This window comes from Rissa tridactyla, chromosome 10 (assembly GCF_028500815.1).
Source record: "Rissa tridactyla isolate bRisTri1 chromosome 10, bRisTri1.patW.cur.20221130, whole genome shotgun sequence".
Taxonomy (NCBI): Eukaryota; Metazoa; Chordata; class Aves; order Charadriiformes; family Laridae; genus Rissa; species Rissa tridactyla.
In genome coordinates, this window is record NC_071475.1 from 20,353,546 (window position 1) to 20,378,861 (window position 25,316).

General features: G+C 35.1%; 2 protein-coding genes across 5 annotated transcripts in view; one reads left to right on the forward strand and one right to left on the reverse strand.

The window, feature by feature from the left end:
* Positions 1-25,316, reverse strand: part of CENPP (centromere protein P) — a 152,935-nt gene that overhangs the window by 40,329 nt on the left and 87,290 nt on the right. The window lies entirely within an intron of this gene.
* Positions 709-21,266, forward strand: ECM2 (extracellular matrix protein 2). Its single transcript, XM_054215844.1, has 10 exons — positions 709-955; positions 4,618-4,935; positions 9,372-9,560; positions 10,888-11,367; positions 11,645-11,760; positions 13,566-13,701; positions 14,987-15,144; positions 16,472-16,611; positions 17,742-18,068; positions 18,770-21,266. The coding sequence occupies exons 2-10, from the start codon at positions 4,641-4,643 to the stop codon at positions 18,975-18,977; spliced, it is 2,049 nt and encodes a 682-aa protein (XP_054071819.1). The 5' UTR covers positions 709-955; positions 4,618-4,640; the 3' UTR covers positions 18,978-21,266.

The following is a 25,316-nucleotide window of genomic DNA, read 5'->3' on the forward strand; positions in this document are numbered from 1 at the left end:
TCCACCTCCTAGGTAAATTTGTCATTTCTGAAGCTTAGACGACTCACCATCTCCTCATCCACTGACACTCTGCAGAAGCTCTATGTGGAGATGAAAAAGGTTCTGCTGGCACACAAAGGACTTGTGGTAACGTACCATTATTCCTCCCTTCCCCCCCCTCAGTTCTCATATTTGGATTACTAACTTCGCTGCAGCTTCTGCAGAGCTGTGCTTCAGGATCATGTTTCAGGATGTAATTAGCCTTACAAAAAAATGAAGGGAAAATGTTTCAGTCATTTTATTTTCCATGCATAAGCTACAACTTAGGGTGAAACCATTGCTGTAAATGGACAAAAGAAAAGTTTTCCATGCTAAAACTTCAACAAAAAGGTTTGCTGTTTATAGAGGATAGGCTATGCAGGCAGGAATGGATTAATAAAATATGAACTGAAGAAGAAAGTTCTAATTTTAATAGACGTTTTTATGTTAAGGCTACGCTTGCCAAAATGTATTATCTTGGTAAAATAATAAATCTACATTAAAATCATGCCACCTGGAAACTAAGTTTTTAAATACATAAACCAGAACTGAATAAAAGACACATTTTTCGTGTCTTTTAGAAAACACTCCATTTTCCCGTTCCTTATGCAACCAACTGTAAGTACTGAAAGAGAATTTCCAGCTGTGCCTTGTCAGCCTCCGGACCAAACATATTGTGCTGCTTTTCATTTTCCTTAAGTGAGCTTTTTAGTTCTCCGAGTAACAGTATTATCTGATTCTCTGCACACAGAACAGAACCGCGCTTTGTCCCCAGGGAAAGAAGCTATTTCAGACTTAACTAAGGAATCATCTAACATGTTTCAACAATCCTTACTGTTTCTCTGTTTGTTTTAAAGATATCCCTGTGATTTTGTTTCATTTGGAACTGGAGACTAAATGACACCAAGCAGAATCTGCTGTTAGGTTAGATGACAAGGTAAAATGTTTTAAATTTTAAATTACTGCTTAAGGCATGGTGTTGAATGGCTTAAACTACACGTTAACTTTGCAAATATGTGTGAAATAATATTAGCTGTATTTAACAATACTGAACATAAATGCTTTTCTAGATAAAGTATGCAATACCAGTTGATCTGCTTTTTGTTTGGTATGAATGTTTGCCGTGCACTTCAAGCTTAAACTAACTGAAAGTGCAACTAGTTTTGCTGGTATGGCTGGATGTAACTCATTTCTATGCAATAAATTTAAAGAAGGGTATGCGAAAAATCTCGGTAAATCACTTTAACCCCTGCGTATCATGAGAAATAACCTTGACATCCTCGAAACATGTTTGAATTTAGCCTGAATAGATAAAGATAGATTATTTAATAAATTCTGATACCTTGCTGTTTCTAAAGGGTCACTACTTTAAAAATTAACTATTTCCATTAACATAACAGCAAAATGACAGATACTAAACTTAGTGAAGATAAAGATTTTGAAAGCTACAAACTACTGAACATATTACATGATAAAAGTAAAGGCAATAAAGATGCTTACACATACTATGCATGATCTAAACATTTATGGGTAAATTTAAAAAAGGTATAGCAATGCAGCCATGTTGAGAGCATCTGGCAACACAAAAATATAATAATTTCATTATATTAGCTATCTAAAAATTTATCTTGATATGTAATCATTTATTACAAAAGTCATGTAAGTTGAATAGGTTGAATTTTCCCCAAATTAAAAGCTCGCTGACACTATATTAAATATAACTTCCTCATAGATAATCTGAGGGTACCAGTCACGGGCAATAAAGGCCCAATGCACTTTTCTTGTATGATGTTCACAGTTTGGGCCTTAAAATGTGAGACAACACTTATTAAATAAAACAACGAAAGAAACTTAGAAACAGCTCAGTATTTAGCATCCAAGGAACACCATTTGTTTGCAAGTAGCAGTATTAAGCTTTCGGTACTGAAGAGTTAACTTGGTGTGAAAATATAGCATATAAATTCATATATGGGAACAGGATTAGTTTATAAAGACATTTTTTGGAGGGGTTCTTTTCTGTTTTTTTTTTTTTTTTTTTTTTAAATTTGTAATTATAATGTATTTTATGAAAAAAGTTTCACTTTAAAATAATTGGATTTACTATAGAGTTTTACTCCGTATTGAAGTTAACAGCAAAACTCTGAGAAATCATTTGTACAGTAAATGTAATGTAATCCCCCCCATATTATTCCTGACTTTTAAAAATACATGCATGGAGAATGGAAAAGTATTTCAGTCATGCCATTATATGCCTCTGGTCACAGGAAGAAAAGGTTAAGCATTAAAAACCCACAAATGTAATGTAGCGCTATTGTAACTACATAGCTATGGCATTATTATAAAGCATACTATAAAAATGTGACCATAATTAAGATGTCACTAACTCAACAGAATGAATACACATGTTCAAGACTTTTCTTTGTATATTCAGTTTTCCCTAAGGGCTCTTTGTGTGTTTCATTCAAACCTGCGGAACAGAAGTTTACTGTGTAATTTTATAGCCCATCATTACCACGCAAGTAAGTTAGAAACCAAACCCATTAGGTCATTTGTCCTGAAAGCTGAGGTACTAAGAAACAAGCATTTTTGGAAAAACAACAGACATCATCAAGGCAGAGCACAAGCTTCTGCACCTCTTTGATATGTTAACGAACAGTAATTTCTGTAAATAAAAGGCCAGCATAAAGTCTATATAGCATTTTGGAATAACTGATTTCAAATGGTTAGAAAGCAGCAAACTGAAGTCTGGAATAATTTCAGACCTCTGCTGTTACCTGAGACTTCATATGGATTTGTGTGAAACGCATCTCAAATTCCCTTTATATGGGAATAAAAGATTAGCTTAGTTTAACAAAATCCTGCAAATTAATATACTTATTTGCTATAATATTTAAAATTAAAATAGTTGAACACAAAAACTACAATATTAGAAATAAGTAAAAGCACATTGTTTTAAGCTTATTTACTGCCAACTTCCCATTTAAAAAACCGAATATGAAAATTAGGCTGTGGAAAGCATGAAAAACATACAATCAATCACATGCCTTATGTTAAAGAACAGTTAGGCAACTTGTACCAAAAACTTGACCTATTACATAAATCAGACAATACCAAGATGCACAAACTTTTAAAAAACATCCGATTAAGGCAAAAACACAGTTCAAGTTCCTGAAATAATACTATCCTGTATTTATACAATATGTGTAACTATAAGTTGTCTAAATCCAAGGTGAAACACTACGTAGAAAGCCAGACTGATGAGCATTTAGAAAAAGCATTTTTTAATCCCCTTAAGACTTCCTTAAAGAAAAACCATGGACATAATCTAAGCCTTGTCTTGGACACAAAGACTAAGCGCTCTAAGCCTCAAGTTCTTCTCTAATTCTCAACATCACAAAAATACTAGTGTCTTCAGACTCTATCGTCTCAGTTAAAATAGGCCACTGGACAACAGCGGTTCCTTTTTGAATGAATTATACTAACAAAGCTATGACAGATCATTAATAACTTTGGATATGCACAGACTTATTTCCACACTGATATAGCCACTGCTGGATATGCTTCCTATGCATACTCTTGAATCTTGACTGCTCTGTTTCGGAATGCCACCTATTGGTGACAGTAAATGGAATTTTTCTGTCAGAATCATAAGACGGCTCAAGATATATAGTCATTTTGAATTTATTAGAAATTAAATGCAAAACACAACCCATTATAGATCAGCCTTTTTAGACTACCTACGCTTAATAAAAACTTCCACTAGAAAAGCAGATCTGGGATGTCACAAATAGCGTTATTGTGATCAAGCTTCCAAAAAGGTCTCCTCTACTGCAGAACCAAAAAAATTCTGTTAAAGAGCATGGCTGGAAACAGAAGCAAAAGCAACATCTCCTTTTGTCTACGGTGAAAAATACCTTGCACAGAAATGACAAACCAAAAGCATTTGGGGCAGAACATCAGAAATTCATTGGGGATTTTTCTGTTACTTTGCCATCCTCGTGTTCAGAAGTTACAACAACCTGAAAGAAATATTAGCTATCAAAAAAGTGAAGAAACACTTTACAACTCTCAGGAACACCCTTGCTGGAACCGGTAACAACTACAAAACTACAAATGCCTGATGGCACTGCAAATCTAAACTACCTGTTTAAATGCAACCCCAAATGCAACGCTAGCACCTCCTTAGATGCGTGATTAATTTTGGTTAAAAAAGATACTTCTAAACACAGTATGACTCATTCAGTGGTCAACTGATGAGTCGGACTTGATTGGACGATTGGATGTTTGACTCAATTGGCAATTGGACTCAATCTTAAAGGTCTTTTCCAACCTAAATCTGTGTGATTTTGTGATTGTGATAAAATAAAATATCCTTCTATCCAGCAGTGTATTTGAATTTGACTATTGTCCTTAAGGGCAGAGAACTACAAAAAGCAAATTGCTTACTCGAGCTCTCATAGTCAATTTGTTCCAAGAGGAAGCTTGTTTGTATTGATCCCCAAAGTATTGGTCCACCTGCTTGGAAAAGTGCACCATATGACTGGCATAACCCTAAAAGCTCTCTAGGTATCTAATTTTCATGTTTTTTTCCATTTCTAGGATACTTTGAGGCACACAAAGACATGCAGGCTACATCATTAGTCTATTTTTTCCTGATTGTCTCTCTGTGCATTGATTTTTCTCAAAATGAAACCAGTGCACTTCTCAGGAGGCAAAGGAGGAGAATGCGCGGCAGAGGATTGAGAAGGAGCTCCTCAGCAGGGCACAGGTCCCCAAGGCAGCCGGAAATGAAGCTTCCAGCTCCTGTTGCTGGAGTACCCAGCATACCTCTTATTAACATCGATGACGGTGTTATGGGAGTATTTGATTCTCTCATAGGTTTGGGTGGCCATGAATCTAGTTACAATGTCTTACCAGGTAAGAAAAAAGCCTCTCTACTACTTAGAGAGGGCCCATTTTTCCTCTTGATTTCAAATGAAACATTTAAACTCATGAAAGGTTTATTTTAGCTCTATTTGCAACAGCTAATGAAATAAACCCCAACTACCTTTTTGCTAACCTACTTTTGTTGCCTTTTATAATAATTTTGTGGTTACCATATGAAGCTTTTTAATTTTCTGTGCTTAATCCTGACAGAGAATCCTGCTTTGCCATGTAACAGTAATATTTTCTGCAATTTTTCTGCATTCTCATTTCATTCTATCTGATAGAACTTTTGTTAGGATATTTTCATAACTTCAAACATGTAGCAAGTTTGAAGGCCATTTTGAAGAATTCCTTGCTCAATGTGTCTCTTAAGTGAATTAATGTTTCACTGAGGCCCAAAAACCAATAACACCAGTGTTATTTAAAATGGATTCGAGTTCTTATTTTTTATTATATTTTTGAAAAGCAACGTTCTTACTATATGTACATGCAACATTTTGGGAATAAGTCTTTATTTTGTAAATAAATTAATAACACACATCATAGTTGCACTAGGAAACTTACATTACAAACAAGGCCCTTAAGGTGGAAAACTAAACTAACAGAGAGAAAAAAAACACACATTCAAGACCAGATCCCTATTCTCCATCTATATCGAGACCTGGATTTATTTAAAAGAAGTTCAATAGTATGATTTATATAAAACTTGCCTTTTTGGTGATCTGGAGGTTTTCATGTTGCTGTACTAATATGTATTTCATGCTTTTTGAAGGAGACGTAGGGAAAAGGATTTGATGTCTTACGAAACGAACAAAAAAGCATAATTTCATTGATCTTTACTGAAACCTGCCTTAGTAATCGTTAACAGGCCTCTCTCCAGACTCCTCAAAGAATGCAAGACTAGTGAGGGATTGAGATCTGATAGTTGTTAAGTGTCTCTTTGGTCCTTAGTGCAGCAAAGGAAGGGAGAACTCTTGGCTCTGGGATGTTTGTGATTTTACGTTCAAGGTCACAAGTGGGAAACTGCAACTCACAAAACAGGCAATTAAGATTCCCAAGAGTCTAAAAATCAGACTAAAAATCCATTCTGAAGATAAGAACTTCTGAATACTATCAGTATTTTTCAATTTTGAAAGCCCAGTTATTAACCAATCAAAAATTATTGGGTTGTTAGAACACTACATTTATTTTAATAGAAAGAGGCTCAAAGGTTGAAGACAAGACACTGGATGTTGTGAGGAACCAATACAGGGCCGTGTCCACTCTATAGCTAATATATACAAAGACGTAGATACTTCCATTCCAGAACCAAGAGATAACACACTGAATAAAATCACCTTATGCAATTTTATGAATTTTATGAAAAAAATAAGCATGCCCTGATTACCACTGTTCTACATAAAATTATAATAATCTATTTCTATAAGCAAGAAGTTAAGCCTTTTAATGTGCCACACAAGAGATGCGACCGCAAGGATAACAGGTCTCAACTTCAGTGGCAAAACATATTTTAATCACAGTCATTTGTGTGACTCCTTACTTTAAGAAAGGCTGAACCATTTCAGATCAAATATTTTTAAGGGGTTTTAACAGGAAAACTAGCAAAACTCTTGACTACAGCATTTTTAGTGTGTACTACAATATTACTGTTGTAATACATATTAGTCATGTCAACCCTTTAATTTAAAAATATTTTTTAAATTAAACAGAGGAAAATACCACATAAATAGCATATGCTTCATGTAAGATATTCCAGTGTCTCTGTCAGAGACCATCAGTCATGCTGAAATAATGCATGGTTCTTCGCCCCTCCCCACCCCGTTTGTTTCTATCTGGACTTGCATCCAAAAGCTGAGCTAAAACCACTGAACTCATTTTATTTGGAACTTCGTGCTGAATTTACACCATATTTCCAAAGGTTAAAAGTCCTGTGCTCATCTGCCAAAGACTTCAACCACAAGGTATTTTTCAGTCTAGCTTTTAAAGTTCAAAATTTTTTTAAGTTAATGTCAGATTTGGAAAAAACAGAGTCTCTTAAATAATAGAACACTATTATTAATCATACTTCAGAACAGAAAAAAATGCAACCCAAAACTTAATTTTCATTCTCCTAGCTACTTATTTTGCTCTCAGTAGCTTAAAAAACAATTTACAGATATCATACACAGGATGAATATTAACAGTTTAAATAAAGTTGTAACAGTAATCAGATATATCTCCTTCCTCTATATAAAAATCACGTGAATCATTTAAATGAAATCAAACAGTTCACCACAACATAAAAGAATTTGCAGTCATTTGGTCTTTATAGACTACAAGCTACCCATTAAGCAGTGCAGAATGGGACGTCCACTGTTGCACTATTTCTAGTATCTCGTAAACCTCACTTCTCCCTGCTCGTACCATCGTACTGAAGTTATTCAGTGGATAGGAAGTTTAAGGAGCATCTCAATGCAGTCTTTACTCTGTCTCATCGTGGTTATGTGAATTCCAACAGAGTGACAACTAGAAGTTCTGCAACGCAATAAAAGGTTACCTCTTTGCCTTTGAGAACAGACACTTGTCCTGTCTATTTAAGTGACTCTCATGTACACAGAACACAAGATAATTAGTTAAAGACGCCTGCAGTGGCCAAGGCCCGATAACCCATATCTTTATGCTTATTCAGACAAGATTTGCACCAACTTCAGATACAGTCCAACAGCTAAAACAAAATAAAGAATTTAAGGAAGCACAGAAGAATTTCCGTCTCAAGCCAGATATGTTCCTCCGGAACAGCTGACATTTTATTGTTTAACATGAGAAAGTGTAGTGCTCTTTTTGTGTTTCCTTTGGAGATTATTTAAAAGAAATATTGTGGCTTCCTGGCAAGCACATAGAAAACAGAAGTCAGGATCCAGCAAACAGCTGGATTACAGATACCTGGGTAGAATGACAAGGGACTTACAGCTAACTAACATTTGGCCTGGGCTAGCTCATCTCCTCCTTCAGTTAACATGGCTTGAGTTGATTTGAGCACAACTTTATGCAGCTTTAATTATGCATACATATCCTGGATCTTTGAAAAAAAAAAAAGATGCAACTGTTCAAAAACTTAATTTCTCCCCCTTTCTATCCTGAGAATAACTTAAATCAAAAGAATAACTTTTAAAATCAAAGGAATAGAGGAGCATACAAACAGGATGATTCAGATAACGAATTTTTATGTCAGAAAACAGGTTTGTATCCAATCGTCTTTACATAGAAGGGCAAAGGAACACCTTTGTTATGAAGCTGAGAATAGGACAGCCCTGAAGGATTTTGCAAAATGCCTCGTTTTGAGTCAAATATTAATTCCAAGGCCATGTCAAAGCAAAATATCTTGTCAAGACATTTAGAAACTATGCTGAATACTTTTCCCTTTAAAACTGAACAACCAAGCACGGACCAGGACTGAGTGTGGGAAAAGCAAACCCTGCAAACAATCCTTCCAAAGATAATTTGTCTATTGCAAATGAAAGTCTCCTGTAAATTCAGTTAGCATAAGATTTTTCTACCGTATCGGACAATCCTCATCTGAAGGAGGAAGTAAAACCAAATAGGGAAAAAAAGAAATCTTTTATTTATGTGTAGGGAAGTACAAAGTTACTTAGAAATGGGTTTTCAGCTTGAAATGAACACTTCAGCAATGCATTCTTACATTAGAGGAAAAGTAAGGTGTGTAGGGAGTACAGATTCTCAGAGGTACACTCAAAAATAGGAAAATAGGATGAAGAATCTCAACCTTGGCTTTTGTTCTCTCAAAAGACAAAAAAAACCCCATCAAGCTGAAGTGCAATGTTTATCCTGGAGTCTGAATAAAAACTGCCTAGGGAAACTTCTGCTGAGGTAGACTCCATCACTGGAAGGAGAAAGAGATGTGAAATAGTTTCCTTCACAAGTCTTTACGCTCTCCAAGCAATTTGCCTACTGAAGATCCGAGTATAGCTTACAAAATAAATCTCTTCTACATTTCTTTCTGAAAATTTAGACTGGTACCCTGAGGAATTCTCTTTTTTTTTTGTAGATTCATGTCCAGAACCTTTAGAGATGAAGTATTTATTCGTACAAGTTGTTCAAGCCTGCTACTTTCCTAGCAAAGAGGTTTTTCAGACAAAGCAAGTTACAGGCTAGAGGTGTTTGCTATCTTACTAGTCATTACAGAACGGACTTTACTTTCATTAAGCCTATGAGCAGTCACTATGAAGTGAATATTGTTGCTACTACTAAGCTGAAGAAAACACATCTATGAAAAATAAGGAATAAGGATAAGACACTTAGAATCGGGTGTATTTTATCTATTTTCAAAATGAGAAGAAAACAGTAATGCTTCTTTCCAAAGTGTTAAAACTGTTGGTTTTATTTCAGTTTAAGCTGTTTAACTCCAATTTTCTATTTTCTTTTCTTAGGAAAGAAGGGGCACTGCACAGCTAATGGGATGATTATGTATGATAAAGCTGTCTGGTCTCCCAAGCCCTGCATTACCTGTCTCTGTTCAAAAGGAGAAGTGATATGTGATACAACCATGTGCCACCCGCTGAAATGTCCCAAAACTATTATACCTACAGGAGAATGCTGCCCGGTTTGTTCTGATACTGGTACGGTGCACCGTAATATTTTTACTATTTTAAAACTAACTCATGCAAAGCCTAACATAAACACTACATTTAATGATATCAAGGATTACAAGGTACACATTATCCTTCTATAGAGAAAACAAGTCCTGAATTACATGGCAAGAGCAGGTCTTCATAATTTCTACTCCAGTTGACTTCAGTTTCTCAGAGTACACTGACTGCGAGAGTTTGATATAATATTTAAAGAAAAGAAGATGTTAGGTATGCAACAGCAGAGTTAATTGTATTTCTTTTTTTATTTTCCCCTTTCTGTTTCTTCCCTCCTCCCTTTACAAAATTTTGGTAAACATATGAAGAAAGAACATCTAGTTACATTTTATATCCCACTTCCACAAAGGATCTATCAATAACTACTAGCCATTATTAATCTATTAGACATACATAATAAACATAATACAGTTTACAGACTGGTAAATCTTTGTTAGGAATGTAAAAACATGCACCTATTTGGTATAAATCAAGAGAAGAAGGTCAACTCACAATGGGAACAACAGAACTACAATCTTGCTTGTTCTTTATAACAATTAAAACAAAATTGGTATCTTTAGAAAGAAAAGGAATGGAGGAGATAAAGACGAAATGTGATTTCCTTCCCCTACTCTGAATACCTTAAGTCTGCAAACTACTGAACTTCACCTCCTCTTACTGTAAAAATATTGTTTCACCCCGTGTGCGTGTGCATGTGTGACACAGAAATGCACTGAGTAGAGACATGATAGAAATTAACTGTAGAACTGGAAGTCATGTTGATTGAAATAATTAAACTCCTTTTATTTGAATTGCCTGTTACGTGAGTACAAACTGCACTTTGGCAATGGAGTTAATCCATTTCCCTGGTGAGCTCCGTACCTGCACCCATCTCTGCACCTGACAGTCCCTTGCACAGGAGAACAAGTCTTAACCTTTGTGAATTTTATTCAGTTACTTTCCTCCCACTCCCAGACATATTCTTTTTCCTCTTTAGACACCTCCATCAACACAAAACCCTAATTAATATATTAGTTCAAAAAGGAAGATAGTGAAGGCTATATTAATCTCTTCCCATTTTTTCTGGAGTTGCGATGGATCACGCCTGTCTACAAAACTTCTGTATCGTTGGCTTAATCATTTCTCAGTCAAAGTATATCTTTTTCTGTCAAGCAGTAATGTAAGACCATATTTTAATTCTTTCAAATCATATTCTAAGGGGAATACTATTCTTCTATAGTTATCATATTTTTATTATATGAGGGAAACAATGTTTGCTAAAACTTTAGTTTAATATTTTGTTCTCATTGCCTCTGGTTAGCCTCCTCTTCGGATTCAAGTATTATTTCACTGGATGACATAAGCGAGTTGTCTGGTGATTCTCCAGAACCCAATGGCCTTGACAATGTCAACATATTGTCAGCACCTACTCAAACTGAAAAAGATGAGCTGCTTAGAACAGAAGCGGTGGAGTCTATAGAGAAAGAGGGTCGTAAAAGGGATGAAAAGAAAAGAAAAAGGAAAGGCAAAAAAAATCGACGGAAGTATAAAGCCTATCACAGAGAAAAGAAGCCTATCACAAGAAAGGAAGCTGCAGATGAAGAAATACAACACGAAAGTGATGAAGATGATGGTACTTTCAGAACGCCACCTCATTTCCCAATTCCTGTCCCACCCATAGAAGCTCCTCCTTTGCCATCTGGATGTTCCACCTCGGACACCACAGTAAGCTGTATTAATGCCAAACTTACACAAATACCACCAATCTCAGATCCAGATCTAACAAGTCTAGACCTTACAGGTAAATAATGGGTCTATTTTGCACATTTTTTCTCATGAAGTAACATTATCCATTCTCAAATGCAGTCAATAGTAGTATTAACATTTTGTGATTCCTTATTGTAGAAATGTATTAGAATGAATTTTACAGCTAAGCCTTACCAATATTTAAATACTAATAAGAATATATCTAACACACAATTATTGTGCATAATACACCTATTTTCGTAATATAATTTTCATGTACAATACTACACTGTCATTCATAACTCAAACTATTTTCTTGAATTCTGTCCTAGGAAATAGTATCACTACTATCACAGATGAAGCATTCAATGGGATCCCTAATTTGGAATGGATTGATCTGAGTAAAAATAATATTACATCTCCTGGCATAGGTCGAAAAGCATTCAAAGTAAGAAAGTCTAACTTTTCTACTATCCTATGTCTAATTATTGCTTAAAGGATAATTATTGCTTAAAGGAAAGTTCTTCCTGCTTTTCAGTCTATGGATCCAAACCACTTTGCATCTAGTATGAGTAACTATTGTATAATTACAATAGAGTTAAACCTGGGTACTTCAAGAAATCTCTCATCATAATCAGGAATATCTAGAGATTTTTGAATGACATTCACCAAGTATTAAATGTTAAAAAATAAAAGAGACAATTTTCTGATATTTTATCAGTTCCAGTTGAGAGATTTCAGAATTGAAAAGCTCATATTCCATTAACAACACTTGAGATACTCAGGCTCAACATTTGTAAATCTATATATCATCTTTCTCATTAAATTAACTCTGTAAAGCTTACGATCTTGGATTCCCCAAAAGATCTGCTAGTGCCAGGTCTTGCTATAAAAATCCCCTCAAAAGAGTTGAGCGTCATTGTATTCTTAGTTAAAATTAACCTAAAATCATTTTTGTGGCTTCAGTTTTTTTCATTTGTGAACAATATTATGATCTGGAACATGACAGCATCAAATAGCATATACCAAATACAATAGCAGTCCACGTAATCAGCTGTGTGCTTATTGTTGACTATCTTTAATGAGAAGCTTTCAAGCATAGCTGCTTACTAAAAGAACAGCTTGCTTATAAAATAGTCCAAGAATCTTTCTATATTCAGTCTTTTTCTTGCAAGGGAAATTGACATGGTAACACAGGCTATTCAAGTGCATCTACATATCCCTCACCTGAAGACAGAACAGTCCCATAATAATTTCTCATGCAAGCAAGCACACACAGGTAGTAAATTCAACTCTGGAGGTAAGGCATCGAGGCCTTGCTTTTTCAGGCAAGATGAATACAAAAAGCATATGAACACCAAATCAAATTATCGCCATGTGTTTTTAATTTTGCTTCCTGACGTATGAAATCAGTCTTTTTGTAGGACTCTCTATATACCACCTCCCTCCATATAACATGAACAGCTCTGGCTGATTTCAAACAATTTCTGTTCCTACGACTCCTATGAAATCAAAGTGGATGGAAAAGACAGACGAGGAAGGTGTCTCAGTCATGAGATAAATTTTAGTGAGGCTTATCTCACGCCAGGCAGTTAAGACAAAACTGGAGGAAAGCAGGCTTCAGTGGATCCACAGCTAAAACAACTCCATCTTTTTAAGAAATTCTCACTATCGCATGATGTGCATTTATCAAAATTAAGATATGATAATTTTTCATATCAATTTTTTTTTATGCTGGCTGAAGTCATAAAAATCCTAGGTCACTGAAAAAGTTGCTGTCATTATGCTTGAGTAAAGTAAATTTGCTGACTTACAGAAACCCATCAATTTACTCTCAAATTAAGAGTATAAATGCATAATCTATAAATGTATGTACTTTGAACTCCTAAGTACTGCAGTAGCGTAGTTAAGGCAATACCTTCATGACTCAAGGACAGTAGCAGTAATACAAGTAGTGATGAGTGAATACCTGCAGGATGGCCATGGGGAGAGTTATGTGCTCAATCAAGCTCTTCCGGTTACACGTGACATTAACAGTTGTCTTTGTTAATATTTAGCATAAAGAAAGCAATTAATTAGACTGATACAAGAAAAACATTTTTATATTTAAAACACTGGATACCAGTGCACTGCTGCTGAAAAACTTCAAAACAAGTGTGTTCAAGGAAATGTTAACTATGATTACACTATATGTTTAACAATATATTTTACACCTTGATAACCTAAGTTCTCTTCTTCATCCCTATGATTAAGATCCTGAAAAACCTAAAACGTTTGTATTTGGATGGAAATATGCTGGTACATGTTCCCTCTGAACTGCCATCAACTTTGGAAGAAATAAAAATAAATGACAACCACCTTCATGCTATTGATGAAGATGGCTTACAAGGTATTTAGAAAACTAAAACTGATCATGTGAAAAGATTAAAATAAATTTTAAAAGCAGAATGTTCAACCAAATGCATCCATTTTAGTATAACCAGAGAAATAATTGCTAGCTTTTTTTTGGCTAGTTTTCAAAAAGACACAAAAGCTGAAAGATTTGCGTGACAGTTTTTTAAAATTACATTTTCCCTTCTTATGCAATTGCGCCTCTCCCAAAGAAACTTATATTTAAAGGTTACTAAATAGAGATGGATTTGAAGTATGTTGAAGATACCTACTCTCCTGACCCATAACGTAATCACTTTATGTGTGGTGAAACTATATTAATTATTTTTTTCAATTGCATGAAAGCGAACAGAATTTAATGTGCATGAAAAATACGGCACAATATAATTGGAGTAAACCATGGTCATTTTAAGCCAAGCTAAATGTGGGCTAATGCAAAAAAAAAAAAAAAAAAAAAAAAGGACAGACAGAAAGGGTACCTTCCATGCCATAATTTGACTGGCTTTTTTCTCCCTTTCCTGCCATTGAAACTGGATCAATTTAGTGGTACAGCTCACTGTGGAGCAATATAATGCTTGAGCTAAGACAAAAGGTCAAGGGCTGCAAGAGCCTTTTAGTTTACGATTATCAAACTGCACTGTTCGGAGGAGCTATACAAAGCTTCTGTAAAAAAAGAAAAGAAAAGTTATTTGGATTATTTGTGAACCTATTGTTATGAAATGTTACTTCCTGCTTACATACGTTGATCAACACTGGTTTCTGCTGTGACCTGCATTTGGAAGGCTGAGGAGGAACACCAGTATAGCCCATGAAGGGTTCTCAACACAGTACAGTACGTGGTTGAGAGTAGTAAAGCAGGGAGGGGGAGGTAGGAACCCAAAGAAAGAGTAACGTACCCATGATCACATGAGTGACTGGGGACCCATGGAGATCCTCGGGCAACCGCACAAAGGTCAGCACCCACATAGCATTCCAAACTTCGGCTGCACGTAACCATGAAGTTATAAGGCCTAAAGGGTAGCGCTATCCTCAAGTCTTAACAGCTGCCTTTTCATTTCTAAGTGGGAGAGAAAGCTATAAATAAAGCTTTAGTCAATCTCTAAAGTTCTACAAACTTATAAATGATATAATTCTATGATTATGAGATAATAAACGAAAATCCTTTTACTACGTCTTCATTGCCGTGAACTGATCTGGGTAAGTTTAAGACACTTAAATTTTCAATATGCATTTTAGCAAGGTATGAGATGGCATTAACAGAAAGTCCAACTTTTTCTCCCCAGATTTAAAGAACTTGGTCACCCTGGAATTAGAAGGAAATAAACTTAGTGAAGCAAATGTCAGTCCTTTGGCCTTTTATCCTTTGAAGAGTCTCTCTTATTTGCGACTGGGAAGAAATAAATTTAGAATTATCCCACAAGGTCTTCCCGCCACGCTTGAGGTAAAAACAAAACAAAAACCACCAAAGAAGCCTGCAGCAAGAAAGCTTCATTTTTCCAGACATTTTCATCTCCCCCCCCTCTCCCCCCCCCCCTTACTGCCTTACTATCAGCAGGTAGAGATAAACTTAAATTTTATAAATTTGTTTATATATATACTAATAATTTTTATTCCTAAATCACTATTTCTAATTTTTGGTTTGTTTTTTTAAGGGATGCTATCTGGAAGGTATTTTCTTCTTCCTTTTCAATCTCTGTCTAGTTTAATTCCCTGCTTATCTCAGTCTTTACTTCAAAGATAATTCTTGCTACCTATTAATTTCACCATCTCTCTTCATTCTGTCTATCATTTTGCACTTTCTCATTTCAGTGTCCTCATATTTATTTCCTTTTATACTTGGGATCTTCCATAGTCTCAAATGCGAGGAGAAACAATATGTTTTCTATAACATGAGCTTCTCCCGCAGCTACCGCCCACAACTTCAGCCTGATGTTCTCCACTACTCATTCATTCATACGTTACATTTTTCTTTTTTTCCACTTCATCCCTCCTTGATGAAACAGGGAACGCCTGGCAAGTTTTTCTACACTTCATATGCTTTGAGAACATTTAATTTTAAATCAACACCTAATAAATTTACAAGCAATGATTTTCAGGCTACAAATTTGCTTTTCTGTTTTCCCAAAGCCTTCCTCTACAGGCCCTAAATTCTATTTCAGGTGCTACATATATTTTAGTCATTGGTCCATTTCTCTTTCATATCATAATTATCCTACATTACAAGCCATTATCAGGAACCTAATCTGTGTAAAACTCACAGTTTTGATACATTGCAGACTCACACCATTAAGTTTTGTAAAACGTTAACGTTTTACGTTCCTACAAATTTGAAAGTTTCAAAGCTCACAAGTGCCCAGCAAAAACATTAGGCAAGCAAACCCCTTCACACTGTTCTCATTAACAGCTTTCCAAGACACAAAAAAACCCAAACCAATCCAAAACAACTTCTTGTCAGTCTCATCACTCTCGCATTATATACTCTCACACTGCACAACTTCAGGCAAGACAAAAGCTACAATTATTTTTCTATTTGATCTTTCAAAGCAATCTGTATACTCACGAGAAAAAAAAACCAATTGCTTTGAAAAAGTGTGTTTCTGAAAGTCACGCTACAGCTACAAACTGACCCTGACTCAGATTATTATTCCTATATCCAGAATTGAACAGCTATATCAGGTAATACGGAGGATAGGTAATAGCTACATTTTGCAATAAGAAAGAACAGCATATTTTGCTTTCACGAATTTTCTTTTCAAATGCCCTTACAGGAGTTATACCTTGAAAATAATCAAATTGAAGAAGTGTCAGAAATTTGCTTTAACCATACCAAAAACATAAATGTCATTGTGCTAAAGCATAACAAATTAGAAGAGCACAGAATAGCACCTTTGGCTTGGATAAACCAAGAGTAAGTACGAATCATTTAAAATATAATTATTTCTCTGTTATTAGCGAGTCAGATAATTAAATAAATATTTGCATTTCATTACTTTTAACTTGAAATTGTAGTTGTCTTTTGATTTGCTTGTTTTCTGTAGCTAATTTGTCTTAATTTTCTTTGCTTAAATTGTATAATCTAGGAAGTATTCAGTTGGCTTTAAAACAAAAAGGTCTTATACCTCAAATCCATACCATATTAACAAAAAATTCTGACAATCCAATCAAAAAATGAACATTAATTATCAATAATGCTCCATACATGTATACTATAATTTGATATTAATATATCATTATCTCACAGGTAACTTAACAATAATTGAATATTGTCCTAGCCTTATTTCCCATTAGATTAAAAATTATAGAAGTAAATAAGATGCAGCTGCATTGTGTAGGAGTAGAATATAAGCAGAGCAAGCAACGAGAATGAAAGAAGCAAAAGACAATAAGGCTTTTGATTGTTCTGGGAAATGATTTGCTAAACTCCATAGGGTACCGTGCCATAATCTATCAACTGCAGCCCTATCAGCTGATTTCTGGATTTGTAACCTGCTTAATGTGAAAACAACCGCACTGTTACTAACAGCTTCTCTCCTGTCTGAAAGCAAAGCACATTCGAATGATTCTAAAGGAGCCATTCACAAAATAATTCAATTTCAAATGGGCATTAGAATTAAATTTAAAAATCCATGTCAATGGGATAACCACTATAGTCTCAAGCTTATAATGTATTTTCCACTGAAACTCATTATTGCAATTCAGCAATGCTTATCAGTCACAAATTAGTCCCTTGGGTTTCCCCTATTCAACCTTCTCTCTGTACTCATTACGGTAGGATCTCTTCCCATCAACAGAATCATTGTGTTTCATTGACAATTAACAGCTTCAATTCTTTCTATTCCCACAGTAATTATGTATGACTATGTTCCATAAAATGCATTCTGTTCCGTTAACAGAAACAAATTTCCCTTTGAAATGTAGTTTCCTTGTAATCGTGTTAAGCACTGGTTTGTACCGAATGCAGCATTGACAGTGCACTATGCTATAATGTTTTCATCCCCCCCCCCCCCCCCCCCTTTTTTTTTTTCTCCTTCAATGCAGGAACTTGGAATCAATCGATCTCTCTTATAACAAGTTATATCATGTTCCCTCCTATCTGCCAAAATCTTTACTACATCTGATACTTATAGGAAATCAGATTGAAAGAATTCCAGGATATGTCTTTGGTCACATGAAGCCAGGGCTGGAGTATCTCTACCTGTCCTTCAACAAACTTACTGATGATGGAATAGATCCAGTATCATTTTTTGGAGCATATCACTCTCTAAGAGAGTTGTTTTTGGATCACAATGAATTAAAGTCTGTGCCATTTGGAATTGATGAAATGAGAAAATTACGTTTTCTAAGACTGAACAATAACAAAATAAGGTAATTTCCAAGCTCTTTTGTACATTAATAGCATTAAACTAAATGTCACAAGAACTTTTTACTTTAAAGTAAATTTTTAAAAAAAAATTATGAAGGAGGAGCCAAATCCCGCTTTTGCTTCTGCAGTATTTCTGCATATGATAAGTGAGAAGTGAGATTTAACCCTTTCTTACACCTCTTGAAAATGCTCACAAAGATGCTGAGCACCGGTTGCCTCCAGGAAATTCATCTGTAATACTGCCTGGGCCACAAGTTCACTGGAGCAGCTACAATTTGATAGGCACAGCAAAGTACCAGCTTTTCTGCTCTTGGACCGGAGCCCAAACGTTTTACAAAATCACTGGAAGGAGCCATCAGCTGTCGCTGACCACTGAAAGTGGCCTTTCCCCAGGTTTGAAGTTAATTTTGAAGTCAGTGAAGTTAGTTTTCGTCCAGCAACAAGTGACAATACTTTTCTCAGGAAAACTAAGTATAAGTACATGAGAAGTACATGATAAGTATAAGTACATGAGAAAACAATGCAAGGAGAGAATTTTAAAAAGAATGACTTGCAAAAGTCCTCAATAAGTATATTATTGAGAAAATGTAACGCACTGAGTGAACATTTTCAAATCTCTAAATAACGAGCATCTCTGAAATAAGTTATGAGGTTATGAGTTATCTTGAATAACTAAGATATAATTGCTCCCACAATGTCACAGGACGGTCCCTCCAGAACGCATCTGCAGGGCACATATCAATGATGACGATGTTCACGAGAACAGTGAAGAGGAGGAGAATGAAGAGTCACACCTGGAGCACGTTCATCTTGAAAACAACTACATCAATACAAGGCAGCTGTCACCACATGCATTTTCATGCATAAGATCCTATTGTAGTGTTATTCTTAAACCACAGAAGAGCAAATAAACACCCAACTTTTGTATTGCAACCCCTATCTCTAGAAACACAGCTTTATTTATTCTCTGCCACTAACAGGTCTGTTTATTTCTGATTTAAACTCTTCTTACTACTATAAATAAGATACAGTATATTATATACTGAAGCAAGGTAGTAGTGTATTTCTTAGTATTGTTTCATTATACAAGCATTAAATGTAAAAATAGAAGCTTATGTCCTAAATTTTTATTTCTATTGACAGAAGTTTTACTTAAACACAATTGACCATACCGTGCCCCCAGATACACTTCCACAAAACTAGATATTAGAAAAGAAGAATGTAATTAAACCCTCAACTTGGTCCTGTCCTATTTGATTAACTGAATTTAAAACATTTTAAATGGTACCATCAGCTTTAAAAATGATACAAATTAAAGTCCTTCCAGCTACGAACATTCTAGCAGTGCAAGAATCAAATTTCTTAAAACATAGGTGGACGGTACTGGATTTTCTACCAAACATTTTGCAGTGATAAATTCTCTTCCAACTGGCATTTCATGGAAAAATGTTAAATTGTTCATTATAGAAAGATGGCCCTGAAAACTTACCAGATTCTGTGTTTGAATACAGGGAACTAGAAGAATGAGCAATTAATTTCTATATGGATGCCTTTTTTTTTTTTAAACAACGTTTATTTGACATTTTTTAATTTTTTATTTTTTTTTTTTTTTAACTCAAGAGTGGTAGGTCCCATTCATCCCTTCAATAGTCAGCTTGCTAGCTTTTTATACTGTATAGGATCAGGATCGTGTTGCCCTTCAAGGGACTAATTAGCCTTTCTCAAAACTACAAAATTCATTTAGTGGTTATTTTAAAGCTTCTACATAGTCACTTCAGAGACAATGTTAATAAAGCACTTTCAGTAATATATTTGATATAAATGTCTGCTTAGATATACAAGTGTTTGCAAACAGATCTCTGCTTCCCTAGAAAGGGGTTCCGTCTGTTGAAGATGTTTTTAATGTCTGAGTTCAAAGAAAAGAAGTGTTTTTAATATTCCGCTCCAGATTTTAATATTTTTCTCTAAAGTGGTCAAAAATTTGATAAAAATTAGTTAATATTTTTATTTTAAAGAACAATTTTAATAAAAATCAAAAGTCATTCTAGCATCTTTCGTATTTCTTGAATTCTACAGTCCTTTCTCATAAGAGTAGGCTGGTGGTAGGGAACAATTACAGATAACTGGCAAGTCGCTATTCTTCATGCAATTACTTTCCACTTTCTCTGGGCTATTCTGCGAGACATAAAAAAATATGTACTTTGTTTTCTTCAGTACTATAGGTATGCTGCCTAATCATTTCGTCTTCAGAATGGATTGGAACAAGGGATGAAATGGCTTAATGCAGGGTTTGACTTTTTAAAGGCATATAAAAGTGGTAAGCAACTGCACAACCTACTAAGGACACACGTTAACTACTGAAGCGTAACTTTATTGCCCTCACTCTGGTAGTGAAGGCTTCACTGTGTATTTCCCACACATTCCAATCTACTGCCAACGGTCATGTCGTATAATCAGCATAAGCATACTGTTCACACAACATTTAACAGTGAAGGATCTCCAAACATATTTTCTTTTTTTTTAGCATATATGAACACCTCTTGTCTTGTTTTCTCTAAAGCTACACAACCATGACAAAACAAAAATCACATTGCTTTATCTCAAAGTTCTCTTTTTTCTCAAATAAACTATTACCTGCAAGACACAATGGTACTTCATCTCCAGCGAGTCAAAAGATAATGCATTTCATGTAAGAAACAATCCTAAGATATGTGGATTTTTGTAAAAAGAGTGCTTTGGATATTTTGTTTGGTCAGAAGACATAGCTTAGAGATTTGCTAAGTTTGGTAAAGAATGGTGAAATCAACAGGATGAGTTTTCACATACAGTGTTCTGGTTTGGGTGATTTGATTTCATATTGCTTGTGCACTTTCAACACTTGATTCCTTCCTTTCTTTTCGCTTTGGCTAATATTCCTTCGTCTTTGTCAAACACAGTAAGTTCCCCATACTACTGCTTTAAGAGACTAAAAAACCTAAATTATTAAAATGAATACTTTACTGCTAAATAACTTCATTGCTAAATAACTTCAGACTTACTTTGCAGCACTGCTGAGCAGTGCTTTCAGAAGCTTTATTAAGCATTTTGAATACACGTATTGACGCAAGGAGGGATTCCCAGGTAAACATGCTGCTGTATTACACCATTTTACGCATTCTTATAATAAATCTAAGCAAAACACCATGTATTGTTGCAATTCTTTTCATTCAAATAGAGTATTTTTCTTATCAAAACACTCAGGTTGATTTTATAAGGCCCACTAGAAAATCTCGCTTGGATTCGCATGGGATAACACCACTAAAATACAGACGACTAAAGATTTATTGTGAGTATTAAGATACTTTTTTCTCCAATATGCACTTTTTCACTTTTAAGACATCATGAAAGTGAATTTTAAGCAATGAATTTTATGTTTAAGATTTTTCCTTTGGCCATTTAATACGATGGGTATCAAGCTTATCTGAAAGTACGCTGCGATAAGTTGTTCCTACGAGAAGCACTCGATAACGTAACTTGATCTAAAATTATGATGCAAATATAATGCCACAGTAGTGAAACAGAGACCAAAGGAAAAACATTTTGGAACCAGAACACAACAGTAGCAGAGACAGAAGACCACGGAGGAGAAAGAAGCCAAAGGATGGAGGGTATGCAACATACGGATGCTTACTCACTCAAGAAATACACAGACAATGAAACTCGGATAACAGTTCCATATGCCAAATGTAAGCAGTTTATATCTGTTCACTCTTCAAAATTACAAACTACATTGGAAACGAAAGGGCTTTATTATAAAAAATCCCACTACTTTTTAACAAGGAGCCTCAATGGATTTTATAAACACAGTAAATGGGAGTAATCCATTCTACAGCTTGTGACAGTAAGACATAGAGAAGTGACCTGACCGTTCTTGGTCAAGAAAAATATGGGAACAAATTCAGAATCTTTGGACACCGGTAGGATAAAAATATGCAAGGACAGCTCAAGTTAATCCCCCTAGAGCTACTATGTATTCTCCAACATATATTTGACCAAATAATTAATTTTTGGAGGCTTACATTGGAAATTAACATACTTTAAGAAGGCAATTAGATTGAGAATGGAGTATAGTTCTGCTGAAGTATTATCAAACTCAGAAGTCTTATAAAATTGTATGGACCAAACTCTGTAACAGCCATTAGATATTCCTGTGGAACTGAAATAACTTGTTTGAACCTCAGTCATATTGGTTCTTTGAAAATTTCCTAAGTTTCTGAATTTGAAGCAATTATTAGAGGCAATGTTTCCTCTAAGATAAGGTAGAAGATCTTTCTTTAAAAAAAAAAAAAAAACAAAGCAAAAAACCCAACAAACAACTCAGAAAAATAAAGATATCAAATGCCTCCCAAAGTGAGATTGTTACTATTAAGTCCCATATGTTGAGGCTGTTAGAACCTCAGAGACCCCAAAAATGTAGAGCTCACAGTATATACTCTTCTCCATTTTCCATTTCAATTTAATAAAGAATAGAGATCCCCTCATGACAAAGCTACAAATCACTCAACTTTGCCCCAGAAAAGGAATCTGAGGTGTGACCACTAGCTTTATAGTGGTCCAAGACAGCAAAGTGAATTTCACCCACACTGTAGAGAGTGGCTGATACCATTTCTGAATCAATGAACTTTTAAGATATCTCAAGTTACAACTTTATAAATATTTTCTATCATGGCAACAAAATAAACAGTTTATCATTTCTGTTTCATAGTATTACAAACTTTAACTATTTGGAACTCTCATGAGAAAACATTTTCTAATTTAAGTACTATGTTTATATTCTAATGTATACAATTTTCAGGGAACACAAGACTACAGACAGTAAAATATTAGAAATATGAGAAAATACTACCAAAATAATTTTACACAATAATCCTGATGACTCTCTATATGAAGCAATTTTCAGAAAACAAGTCCGCAGATCATAAGCGTGTAGACCAATACAATATCTGTTCCTCTGGAAGTTTTAAGCTTCCTTAAATAAGCTTCAAAACCTGTAAGCACTTAAAAATGTAACCACCGGGACCTGCCTATTTCCTCTTTGGATTTACAGCCTGAAACAGCCAACAAAGGGTCACTCCTCCTGTTTTAATGCAGAAACCAACAACGAACATGCAGTATCAACGTGTGTTAGATCTTTTATACATCCACTCCTTGCTAATGTTATCAATCAAGTTTTGGAAGACCAAAATTCAGGTCAAATCACTGCTTAAAGAGGGTCAGAATCATATTATGACCATCTTATAGAATGTCCCAGCCACAGAGGTGATGCCAACTTTGGAAAGAGTGGATGTTTTCAAAGAAACTTAAAGTTGGTTTTGCACACAGGAAGCATTTAAAGATTTAGTGGACCAGAAACAACAGTCAACCACATAACCTACACTCATTTGGAGGAAATCCTGCATAACAGTCTTACTGTCTTCTTGAAAAGTGAAAAAGGTATAAGCATCCGGTCAAAAAGACTAGTCCATAATAATGTGTTTGACTTATTCCATAGATATACATTCCTGTTTTCTAATGAACAAGAGAGAGATCCCTGCTGCTATTGCTTATTTAGTAACATTATCCTTCTATTCTAACTAGTTACCATTAAATCCCAAACTCTCTATTTCAAGGGGAAAGGCTTCAATTTTACTTGTCTTGGCACACTGAAAACCACTTTAAATGGGGAAAAACAGCAGACGTGAAATAAGACCTCTGATTTAATGATGTCAACAACTTTCGTACAGTTGCAAGGCCCAAAATATTGTGGAAAAATGTTGGAACACTTTTTCCGTCTAGAAGTAATGAAGATGTCAGTTACAAAACTCTAAAATGTATTAAACAGATCTCTTTTTCCACATTAAGAAATGATCATATGATCAAAATGAATTTAGCTTTTTATTTTCCTAACAAATTAACATATTACTCAAAAGTTTTATACCGATTCAGGCATCAAGCAGCCACGTTGAAATGCTAGCAAGCATAATTTTAATAATTTTGTTACAACTACTATGATGAAATTCAATGGAAATACATTGCTTTAATGTTCCCAATATCCAACTTACAAAGTCTCATTACACATGTAATGTTCCTTGCTAACAGACACCCTGTTCCACATTAAAATTCCATCACAACAGACCTATAAAGGCTTAGCACTTTTTTTTTTCCTTTTCGGTTTAATGAGTAAATAGAGAATATAAAACAGAACGTTTCATAAACATCTTCCATTACATACGATGCAAAATAAACAAGTTGCAACAGTTACTATGTCATTAAATTACCTTTGGGAAAACATTCATACACCATTGTGCATCCCTGAAAGAACTTACACAGTTGAGTACTGCATAAAATATTTTTTGATTACACCAAAAAACAATTCATGATAAATTATCATCCATTTCATGATACTGAAATACTCCAGTTAGTAAAACAAGACTAAATCAACAGATTTGCTAGCATTATGGTGTCAACTTTTTCACACAAGAGATGTCCTGATCTAATCCGGGTAACGTTTGATCAGTCTTAAAAGGAATGGCATAAAAAAAGCTGCCAAACTACCTCAGGGTGAATCTCAAAACCATATGAAACAGCTGTCTTAAAACCACAACTTTATTTTGCTTCAAGGAAACTAAGAGCAAAGGAACACCATGAACTGCATTACCCTTTCTCTGTGGAACTATTTTTGGTGACTGTCAAAGACAAGGGCCTGGACTAGATGGGCACTGATCGGATCCAGTACAGCTGCTGTTCTGCTCTTACATACTTTACACATAGCCCTGCATAATTGCTGCTGAACATAATCTTGCACCTTTCCGTTAAGTACTTACTGACTTTATCAGCCTGTGAACACAGTTAATAAAGTTTCCCAGTACACAATCTGGTCATTGCTATGAAGTTCCTTGGAGCAATACACCACCGCCTGTTCTCTGCAGTCACGTCTATTAATAATTCCCACCAATGAATTGAGTTTCCCAGGATACTACAAGATACAACCAAAGGACAATCTCATTTGAACAGCGGGGTGGGCTACAGGCTGATGGCAACTTTACCTCTTGTCATTGCCCAGTAGCCGAGTACTATTATAGAGACCCATGCACCTGATGTGAATCATTCTATTTCAGTCATTCACTAAAACTAGCAGTAAAGTTTGATCTGTGTTTCATACACGTCTGTCTCTGATTGATGCCTGTACCTGGGAATCCAGAGGGCTACACCCTAAACTCTCCTCTCCTGGT

What these genes read in the sequence shown, in the direction of transcription:
- ECM2 (XM_054215844.1), top strand. Translation starts at nt 4,641, where the DNA reads ATGCAGGCTACATCATTAGTCTATTTTTTCCTGATTGTCTCTCTGTGC. An exon ending in AACAAGTCTAGACCTTACAG is followed by an intron (nt 11,368 to 11,644) that starts GTAAATAATGGG and finishes ATTCTGTCCTAG; the next exon opens with GAAATAGTATCACTACTATC. An exon ending in GTCTTCCCGCCACGCTTGAG is followed by an intron (nt 15,145 to 16,471) that starts GTAAAAACAAAA and finishes ATGCCCTTACAG; the next exon opens with GAGTTATACCTTGAAAATAA.